Here is an 11,032-nt window from a genome sequence, read left to right on the forward strand (position 1 = left end):
CAAAACCCCCGTGCCCCCCCCCCCCCCCCCCCTCGCATTAACATGCTTCCATTTCCTTTACGTACCTTATTTTGGGCACAATGATGTAATCACTGGGTCTCTGTGCTTCTCTGTGCAATGCTGTCAGGTCATAGCTGGTGGGAGGGGCATGCAGGGTGCTGTACATGGCTTCCTGAATCCATTACAGCACCCTGCTATGGAATCCGCCCACTTCTTGCTGTCAAGCAGTAGCCGACAGAACCTGATAGGGATGCCGAGAGACTGGTTCCCTATCAGGTTCTGTCAGCTAGAATCCATAAAGAGTGTTGTAGACGTGTGGGCTGATGCTGGATGCTAAGGGGAGCACTGATGTAACTCTCTTGTTCTGGCTCTCCTAAATTCTGTGACGTTTTTTTTTTTTTTTTTTGGATCCTCAGGCAGTTTTAGACATTCCCAGGCAGCTGTGATCTTGATGACCTCTAGCTGAGGATAAGCGTGTTCTGTCTGTGGAGGCTTCCGACTGGCAGCAGCCTATTGAGTGACCGCAGTTTATATAGCTAAATACATTGAAGGGAATTTATCAAAACTGGAGCAGACAAAATCTGGAGCAGCTGCCCAGATAGCAAGCAATTGTGCTGCAAGTTTGAAAATGACTTGCTAAACTCTTGCAGACTTGCCAAGCTTCACAATTTTGTTGCACAATTACAGCAAGTCTGCATTGCAAGTCTCCAGACTAGCGAGCTTGCAGAGCTCTTGCTAAGACCTGCAGGACTCTTGCTGTAGACTTGCCAAGCAAATTTTGCTACAAATTCAAAAAGTGTCAACTAGAACTTGTGCTGCGAATGTTCTGCAAGTTTACAACTTGCCAGGAACGTGTGCAGCAAGTTAAACAAAAATTACAATTTCACCCTGCCACAAGTTTGTAGCAAGTTATCCTTGCTATCTGGGTGTGCACGGCAACCAATCGGCTTCTCTCTTCAGTTTGTACAGTTAAGATTTGAAAATGAAAGAGAAGCTGATTGGTTGCCATGCACAGCTGCTCCAGATTTTGTCTGCTCCAGTTTTGAGAAATTGAAATTCCCCTCATTGCGTTTACCTGTAAAACTCCAAACTTTGTGTGGCCTTCAGATTGGCACAACAACAGTGCGTAGAGAGCTTCATGGAATGGGTTTCCATGGCCGAGCACCTGCATCCAAGCCTTACATCAACAAGTACAATGCAAAGCGTTGGATGCCGTGGTGTAAAGCACGCCGCCACTGGGCTCTAGAGAAGTGGAGACGTGTTCTCTGGAGTGACCAATCACGCTTCTCTGTCTGGCAATCCGATGGGCGTGTCTGGGTTTGGCAGTTGCCAGGAGAACGGTACTTGCCTGACTCCATTGTGCTAAGTGTAAAGTTTGGTGGAGGGGGGATTATGGTGTGGGGTTGTTTTTCAGGGGTTGGGCTTGGCCCCTTAGTTCCAGTGAAGGGAATCGGCATACAAAGACATTTTGGACAATTTCATGCTCCCATCTTTGTGGGAACATTTTGGGATGGCCCCTTCCTGTTCCAACATGAACGCGCACCAGTGCACAAAGCAAGGTCCAAGGCAATCTCTAGAGGAACCCTTGTTGAAAAAAGGGTCATCAAGATGGAGATCTCCCTGAGTGTGCCAGCACGTTCATTGACTAGGAACACCATTTTGGTGGGTGGTCAACCTGCCACTCTACTCCAGAAACCTCTAGCACTATCTAGAGGAACCCTGATTAAAAAAGGCTTATCAAAATGGAAGATCTCCTTGAGAATGTGACCTCCATTCACACTGACCCAGAAATGTTTCACAAGTGCTATGTTCTAGTAAAGCAGCATTGCTCCCTTGTTTATGATGAGGCAATTAATTGTGTTGTTTTTTTCTTGCAGGGTGCCACGGGGAGCCTGGCATGGCCGGAGGGATGTGTGTTACTCTGCTGCTCCTGCTCAGTGCCATAACTGCAGGAAGCAGGAAAAGCTTGAGGAGACGTGGGCAGCAGCTGGTACCCAGCAGCCGGGAGCGGACGGACGGAGGCGGGGAGAGCTTCCCATTAGATTTTACTGCGGTGGAAGGGAACATGGACAATTTCATGGCTCAGATCAAAAACCTAGCACAGTCGCTGTACCCGTGTTCAGCCCAGCGGCTGGATGAGGAGATGAAGTTACATCTTTTGCACAACCAGTCCATTACCTGCAATGACGGGAGCCCAGCCGGGTAAGTCCTCTTTGGGTCTAGGGGCAGATGAGTTCTCAAACCAGACCTAGGCATCCTGAAGGGTTATTTCTTTTGAAAACCAGGATTGCATTTTAGGTAGGTCATGTAGCAAGGAAGTAGAACTATTTACAACAGAGGTTGTCTGATAACTAAAGCCCAATTGTACTTTATGGTTAAATCAGGTAAATAGATTCAATGTGCATGAAAACAATAGCTGAGCCAAGTCTTGGTATGTAAATCAGTCATAACCAAACTTGCATGTCCCACCACAGCTTGCTAGACAGAAAGACCTTGGCTTTCTGAGGCAATTTTGGCCTCTCCGCAGTGGTCCAACACACCTCCTGCTGAGTCAGAGCTATATATGGCTCTGCTCAAATAACCTCTGCCCAAATAACTTGAGTCAAAAGCAACCAAAGAGCTTTCCCTTACAAGTATTGTTCCAGTTGATTTGAGGATGAACCTCCGTCTAAACAAAAGCATTTCTGTGAATTTTTAGATTTAGAGATGCCGTACATAATTTTATCATGGTTCCTGAAGATGAAATGGGCTGCTTATTGGTGCTAATATCCCAAACTTGACACCCAAAACAATTTGTTGTCGGATTCCGAACAAATTTGTCATCGGGATATGGTGGAAAGCATTCTCCCATATGGGACTACACCCCACTACTGACTGCTAGGACATACTAAGAGGAAGGAGTGACTATTCACTTTTTAAACGCCTCAAGAGAGATGCTTTCTCTGAGAATTTATTGATGGCGGGTGCTGGCTGTCAGCATATAATAGCCCAGAGAGGTAAATTCATCCATCCACACTGTTTAGCATGGATGGAGGAATCTGTTTGATTTCTTTCATTAGGAAAAAAAATCTATTGGTGAAGGACCAGCTTATGTGGATGACTTTAGTTTGCTGCAGCACTGATTTATCATAAACAATTGCCTTTTTTTCCATGAAATCCTGTTTTTTGTGCTTTTTATTCCTTCCTTTTTGCATCTCCAGTTATGCTGATCTACTAAAAACTCTTTCAGCCACTTCCAGTCTACATGCTCTGACTCCAGCATCTGGCTGCACATACTTGCTCTGGACTGGACCTGCTTCTTAAGGCCCCATCTTCACTTGTCAATGGGACCGGATTGATGAGTCTCATGAATACCTTATGAACAGCATACATGTAATCGCTCAGGCTGTGATTACCTGCAGACTGGCACCCCTGTGCAATTGTCCTTGGGGAAAACGCTAATGCTTTAGTCCACTCAAAACCACCTGGCAGACTCTTTTGTGTCTTGGGGACTCTATTGGTGAGATTTCTAAGTGCCTGAGTCTACACACCCACTGTACCTAGTATGAGGGGTTCCCACCATCCTGTGCTGAGTTCCTGGGTCCGTACACTTGCTGTGCTCATTATCAGGAGCTTCCACCATCCCTGCACTGAGCTACTGGATCTCTACCCCTACCGTGGTCATTGAGGGGCTCCCACCGTCCCTAATGGAGTTTTCCTTTTTATATTATGGCACAGGAAGAGACACAAAGGTAGATGGAACACCTTAGCCCCCATGAACACTTGGGTATAATTGTTTAATGGCGATTTTTGAAGTGTTTTTGTGCAGTTTTGTTTTTCACCTGTTTTTTTAAAGCAGAATTCTCTGTGAACTCCTAGGTTGTTCCCGTCCTTGTATCTGCTGCCTGGATGTCTGCGCGGTGTCTTGTGCTGTTGGAGCTCCCATTTGCGGAATACTGTATGGCCAATTTCTTCCCAGGCCCTCTGCCGCTTGTGCGGATGACCTATATCAAATGTCCATAGTCATGTGCCCAGTGCGTGACCTTAAATTTCTAAAAATGTTTTTTTTACATTTCAGTTACCCAATTTTTTGTAATGGTTGCCCAGTGTTCTGAAAGTTTGAATCTGAAATGCAAATAATGCTTTTGATCTCTTATCTCTCCTGACACCCCCCTCCCAGGATGTTCCTGCTGAGCGATCGGATGCGTATAGGAATTACTTTGCAAATCAAATAAGTTTGTTTTCACATCCCCAGGTCCCTTTTTAAATGACTTCATTATCAAACTACCTGCAGGCTTGCTGCAGCTTGGGAGTCCTCTGCACTGCCTGTTGTCTATCATCTGGGAACCCCAGCTTGTGATGCTGGAGAGCTGTGTCTGGATATGCCCACCACAGGCTAATTGATGTCCCAGAGAAGGTTAAAAACAATGTAATTGACAAGTCCATCAGGTAGAGGAAGTGATTAGCTGACCAGATTTCTGGCAGGATCAACACGAATTTGTCAAACGGATATAACACAGCACTTCCAATGGTATATTAAACAGACCAAAGGAGACCAAATAAAAGAGGTTCATTGTTGGGGGTGGTGAGGGGGGGGGGTTATTACATACACTTTTAATGCGTTGGATTGTCTGATTTCTATCATTCAAAAGGTTTCTAGATTTGTTAATTTATGAATAGATCTGATTTAATTCTATGTGCCTTGGAACATAAGGGACTTAAATAGGACCATCCTCCCAAAGGATTACTTATTCTTTGATTTATTTGCTTGTATTCCCTCCCTGTCCTAGAAGAATGAGGGGCTAAGGATGCCATGGAGGGGCTGATCTTTCTCCTTCCTAAAATCTGTGCTGATAGACACTCAATCTGTGGTAGAACAAAGGTGCTACTAGGCTTTCCTGAATCAAAACGTAAAGGCTTTGCTTTTATCCAACACACACACAAACAAAATCTTTATGCCATGATGAATTTAATTGTAATACAGCAAAAGGTTATTTTTGAAGACAATAAGGCACGGCATTTTTTTCCATGCAAGGTGAATCTAGGATTGGTCTGGGGGCATTGATCACATATTTATGGATGTGGAAAATTGGGGAGGGGGTGAGATGGGGGTAACCGACTTGTTGGCTGGTTTTCACCAAAGGTCAGTATCATAATCTTATGGCACAGCAAGTCATGTGACCAGGTGCTTGACTTATCAAAGATTAACCTTAATAAAGTGGAATGCCAGCCTATATATAAGCTTTAGAAGGGTCCGACCCTCTGTTTTATTACAGCCTGTGTCTCCCACTGGAGAGGGAAGGTCAAATGCCCCAAATGTAGACCTTAAACCCCAATTCCAAAAAAGCTGGGACGCTGTGTAAAATCCACATAACAACAGAATGCAATGATCTGCAAATCGTATAAACCCGTATTTAATTCACAATAGAAAACATATCAAATGTTTAAACTGAGAAAATTAACCGTTTTAAGAAAAAAAATCAGGTTATTTTGAAATTGATGGTAGAAACACGTGCCAAAAATGTTAGGACAGGGCCATGTGTACCCTCTTCTTTTAAAAAACACTCTGTAAATGTCTGGGAACTGAGACCAGTTGCTGGAGTTTTGGGAGAGGAATCTTGTCCCATTCTGACCTGATATAGGATTGTAACTGCTCAACAGTCCTGGGCCGTCTTTGTCATATTTTTTGTTTCAAGATGTGCCAAATACAGTGGTACCTCTGTTCACTAACGCTTCTGTTTGCGAACAATTCGGTTCGCGAAAAGGAAGTTTGGCAAAATTTTGCTTCTGTTCGCGAACTCCGCTTCGGGTGACTAACACAACCGCAGCCATCTTCCCTGCTCTGACACATGGTCATGGCTTCCTCTAGTCGAGATCGCGGTCTGATCACAGTTTGATTCGGTTCACGACCAAATCGGTTCGTGACCAGAATCGCGGAACTAATTAAGTTCTTGAACTGAGGTACCACTGTATTTTCATTTGGTGACTGGACTGCAGACAGGCCAGTTTAGCACCCGGAGTCTTCTACTATGAAGCCATGCTGTTCTCATGAAGATGCAGTATGAGGTTTAGCATTGTCCTGCTCAAATATGCAACGTCTTCCCTGAAAAAGATGATGTCTGGATGGAAGCATATGCTGCTCTAAAACCTGGATATATCTTTCAGCATTGATGGTGCCTTTCCAGATGAGCAAGCTGCTCATTCCATACACACTAATGCACTCCCCATACCATCAGAGATGAAGGCTTTTGAACTGAGCGCTGATAACAAGCCGCAGTCCTTCTCCTCTTAAGTCTGGAGGACGTGGCGAACATGGTTGCCAAAAATGGCAAATTTAGATTTGTCAGACCACACAATGTTTTTTTTTTTTTTTTTTTTTTTTTACTTTGCGACAGACCATTTTAAATGAGCTTTGACCCAAACAAGACCGCGGCGTTTCTGGATAATGTTCAGATATGGCATCTTTACATGATAGAGCTTTAACTTGGATGGCACGGCGAACTGTGTACACAGACAGTGATTTTTGGAAGTATTCCTGAGCCCATGCAGTGATGTCCATCACAGAATCGTGCATGTTTTTTAATGCAGTGCCGTCTGAGGGCCCGACGTTCACGGGTATCCAATGTTGCGTTTTCAGCTTTGTCCCTCCCTTGCGCACAGAGATTTCTCCAGGTTCTCAATTTTACGTTGAATTTTGTTCTGAAATTGTTCGGCAATTTTTAGATGCAGCTTTTCAGATTGGTGAACCTCCTACCCATCTTTACTTCTGAGACCCTCTGACTCTCTAGAGGTGCCCACACACCTCGCGATAATCGTACGATAATCGCGAGAAATCACGCGATCGTACGATTATCGTAAGGTGTGTGGAAGCCGTGAGACCTCAACTACTGTAAGGTCGCACGACTTTTATCTTACGAACATGTTCGAAAACCCGCTGAGAATCGTACGATTTTCGGCGGGTGTGTAGCATGTTCGTAAGATAAAAGCCGGACGGGCCGTTGTGCGCAAGCGCACATTGCCCGTTCGGCATTGCGGTCCTCGGGCGGGCTTGCGATCATCGCAAGTACAATCTGCCTGTCCAAGATAGGCAGATCGTATGTTTGTTTTTTTAATTGCCTTACAACCATCGCAAGACTTTTGTCTTGCGATGGTTGTAAGGTGTGTGCCCATACACTGCTCGATTTTCTCATATGAGAATCGCGGGAAATCCCGCGATCGTACGAGAATCGAGCAGTGTGAACGAAGACGTGCGACTGTTCCTACTGTACGGTCGCACGTCTTTTGTCTTAAGGAGCACGCTAGAAAACCAGTTGAAAATCGTACGATTTTCGGCTGGTTTGAACGGTGCTCGGGAGACAAATGCCGAACGGGCCGGTGTGCGCACGCGCACACTGCCCGTTCAGCATTGCGGTCATCGGAAGCCCACCCCTCAGGGGGGCGGGCTTGCGATGATCGAGAGTACAATCTGATGCATTCTGTTTATGTGGCTTTTACACAACTTGTCCCAACTTTTTTGGAATTGGGTTGTAATCTAGTACTAGCATAATGAGCTAAAATATATCCACATAATCCTTTTAATATTTGTATAAATGTGCCTTTTAAAAAAAAATAAAGTGTGTGTGTGCTTTTATCATTTTATTTATTAACTTTGTTTTTATTTTATTAATCGTAAGTGATATGTTTTTTTAGGAGGGCTGTCATGTACATTTTGGATTTGTTCTAAAATTGTTTGTGCTAGCTAAGTAAAATCGCTGTGTGGTATATAAGCCCCCTTCCGCTCTTCCATATCAATATTCAAAAAGATTCAAAGCCAATGTGTATTCAAGATTCCGAAATCGTTCCTTTTGATTGCAGTTCGCAGACTAAGAGTCCGTCTTGTGTTTACTTTCTAGTTACTACCTAAAAGAGTCCAAAGGGAGCCGGCGGTGGCTCGTCTTCTTGGAAGGTAAAAGCTCAACTCCTTTTAAATCTTCTTCTTTTTTTTTTTTTATGGTTGCTAGATGTGTTGGGCCTCCTGCCCAAACGGAGGAAGAGAAAATAAACAGAGCTTGCGGTGTAGAGTTGTAAGAACACCGTTGGCTTCCAAAACACGTTCTTGAATGAATGAGCGAACGAGATGTTAGTATGACCTCGGGTCAGAGGTTAAGACCGGGCTTGGAGGAAACATAAGTGTAACCACTTCTTACGCCGAGCACCGGCGGTGTTTGCCAATCTGCCGCTGTCCACATGAAAGCTTCTTTAGAGGGAAAATATACTTTGCATTTTATTCAGTTTATTCGCAGTTTTATTTTACATGCTCACCGGATTACGCTGTCAGAAGTCGTAGAGAATATCATTTGTTTAGGGGGCCCTTAAGTTGGTTCTACAGAGTTGAAAGCCTCTACTTAAAGGGTCAGTCCACCCAAGCCTTATATTTTGGTTATGGTTGGACTTGACTGATGATTTGCCTGCCTGTTATACCTTATTTATATCTGAGCCAGATAAAAAAAAATAAAAAATGCAATGAGCGATTTAATATTCTTTTTGATCCTGTATGAAATGTCAGTCTGCAGGATGTAGTAGAAAGGGGGCCATAGAAGCATCGTCTCTGAAGGTTTTAGATGTTTGATAGACCCTTGAGTTCATGTTCATATCAAGCAATGTAAGTGATCATGTTCACTGCTTGCCTTTTTAATTATTATAGCAGCTTAGGTTAAAACAAGATCTTGGGGAAAGTTCAGTGGCAAGATCACCCTATCCACGCCCCAACCACTACATCCGGGGTAGACAACCCTTGGAACTCCCAGGTGTGCCGACACCACAATCCTATCATGTCTTTGCCTCTAGGAGCCATGACTCTTGTAGTTCCCCAACAGCTGGAATGCTGAGGTTGCCTACCCCTGCACTACTTTGCTACAGTGTTTACCACATTGCTGAGGTGTTTGGTGGTCATGTAATGGTGGTGGTCTACCTGATTCACAAGGGGGGGCGCACATCTGGGTGCCCCATTATTAAAGGGGTACCCTGATGTGAATAAGCCCCATGTCTGCACTCCCACAACAAATGCCCCAGGGCTTGTGGGGAAGAGGCCCTTGCAACTAAACCTTCAAAATGGGGTAATTGATTTTCAAAGTTCTAGCCCCCATAGACTTGCATTGAGTTAGAGTTCGAATTCAAACTTTTTCCATGTTCTAAAGTTTGAATTCGAATCGAACACGGGGGTTGTTCGGCCCATCACTAGTGTCAACCTCCTTCCCCACTGACAGTACTCAGGCCTGCTGATGGGCCACTCTGATACCTTGCCTTGCATTGTGAGATGGTGCCACATCCCCAATTCTAATTTGTGTTTGTGACCATATTTTTGGAGGTACCAACAATTAAAACATATTAACACTAAACATTTACAGCAAATAAAAACACGTTTTGCAGAATTGCGTGTCATCGCTCAAATCTAAGAAATGGAGAAATAAGCAATGGCACGCAGCCCTGTGAAATGTGTTCTTAATAACGTTTTATTGGGAATAGGAGTCCAATGTTCTCCTTTTTTAAAGGATTATCTTGGAAGTATTTTATCTTCATCCTGTATGTATTTTATGAATGTATTTCTACTTTGTCTGCCATTGTATAACCCTCCATCCCTCTATTGCCCCTCACTGTTAGGTGGCTGGTACTGCATCAGCCGGGAGAACTGTGACTTGCGCTATGACACCATGAGGAGGCTCATGAGCTCAAATGGGTGGCCGTCCACGAAAACCGGTGAGTGTGCCAACACTGAGATCCCCATCTCCCCGGTGTGTTAAACCACCTTTCTACCCATAATGCACTTGTTTGTGCTGTAGTCCTTTACCATGTAACTCCCTCCCATTGTGTAGCGTCAGCCCACGCTTATGTCTGTCTTGTCACTGTCGTGTCATGCCTGTATGCCCACCCCCACCCATGTTCCCCACACACACTTGTTTTTGCGTCAAGCTTAATTTCATATTTCAGCTTCAGGGATTTTGTCAACCCAACCCGAAGAGAATCCACATTGGTGGAACGCCAATATGGTGTAAGTATGGCCTGTTTCCTGTCCGCCATATTACATTCATAATAGATATTCAGTATTGAGCTGGTGTTGGTGGCCGGGGTGCTTCTTACCGCCTACTATGTTCCCCTCTCTCTGCAGATTCATCCCATACTGTTCCAGCGATGTCTGGAGTGGAGCCACTCCCAAATCTGAGAAAAGTAAGCATTGATCTATTAATTGGGTGCTTATTTAAAGGACACGTCCATGTTTCAGAACCCCCTTTTGCCCATGTAGTACTCTTTGCTAGTCTGTAGCTATAGTACTATTAACACGGCCAGCAGATAACCAAAGAAAAAAAAATGCCATCATGGATTTTCCTCTCTGGAGCGATTTCCTCTCGCTTCCTGTTGTGGCTATCGATCAGGAAGTGAAAAGAAACCTCCCTAATGGGACACAGGTGGCAAATATAACCCTATAATGGTTTATAAACCTCCCTTACTCTATCCAGAACTTAACAAAAATGTTTTGGCTTTGGTCTTTCTACTTTTATATTAAGCAACAAAAACATTAGTGCCCAACTCCAGCTTACATGTTTAAGCAGTTACAGCAACAAATGATGTGTTTTTGTTTTTTGTCTTTTTATAGTTTTTAAACATTTAAAAGTTAATACAAATAAAAATGTTAAACCTTAGGAATAAAAGTTGGCTACTCAAAGCACCCCAACAGTGTTCAATGATTTGTTCCAAGCCATGTGTCTGTCATTTTTTTGTTGGCCAACTTGGCCTGCATCTGATGGTAAAGAAAATTTATATAAATAAGGGGCTGTGAGATTAAGGAATTCATGTACCTAATAATAAGACTATTACAGGTATTAACTATTAACCACTTACGGTTACCTCTGGGTATCATGCCTGTAACTGTCAATCTTGTACTTTGCCCTTACTGGAATACAATAATTTACAATTATTCACCAGTGTGCTAGTGTTCTTTGCAGTTTAAAAAACAACAAAAAAGATACCAAATTAAATAAATACCAATAAAACAAATTATTTTCTTCACTCTTATGAG

At 43.7% G+C, this 11,032-nt stretch overlaps 1 protein-coding gene across 1 annotated transcript in view; it reads left to right on the forward strand.

Moving 5' to 3' along the window:
- NOTUM (NOTUM, palmitoleoyl-protein carboxylesterase) overlaps positions 1 to 11,032 on the forward strand; it is a 32,843-nt gene that overhangs the window by 11,263 nt on the left and 10,548 nt on the right. Inside the window, exons 2-6 of the mRNA XM_018561788.1 lie at positions 1,878 to 2,202; positions 7,872 to 7,924; positions 9,619 to 9,714; positions 9,946 to 10,006; positions 10,124 to 10,182. Of these exons, the coding sequence (XP_018417290.1) occupies positions 1,898 to 2,202; positions 7,872 to 7,924; positions 9,619 to 9,714; positions 9,946 to 10,006; positions 10,124 to 10,182 (574 nt within the window). The 5' untranslated portion in view covers positions 1,878 to 1,897. The remainder of the gene's footprint in view (positions 1 to 1,877; positions 2,203 to 7,871; positions 7,925 to 9,618; positions 9,715 to 9,945; positions 10,007 to 10,123; positions 10,183 to 11,032) is intronic.

The sequence above is a fragment of the Nanorana parkeri genome, unplaced genomic scaffold, assembly GCF_000935625.1.
Source record: "Nanorana parkeri isolate BGI_ZX_2015 unplaced genomic scaffold, ASM93562v1 scaffold544, whole genome shotgun sequence".
NCBI classification, from domain to species: domain Eukaryota; kingdom Metazoa; phylum Chordata; class Amphibia; order Anura; family Dicroglossidae; genus Nanorana; species Nanorana parkeri.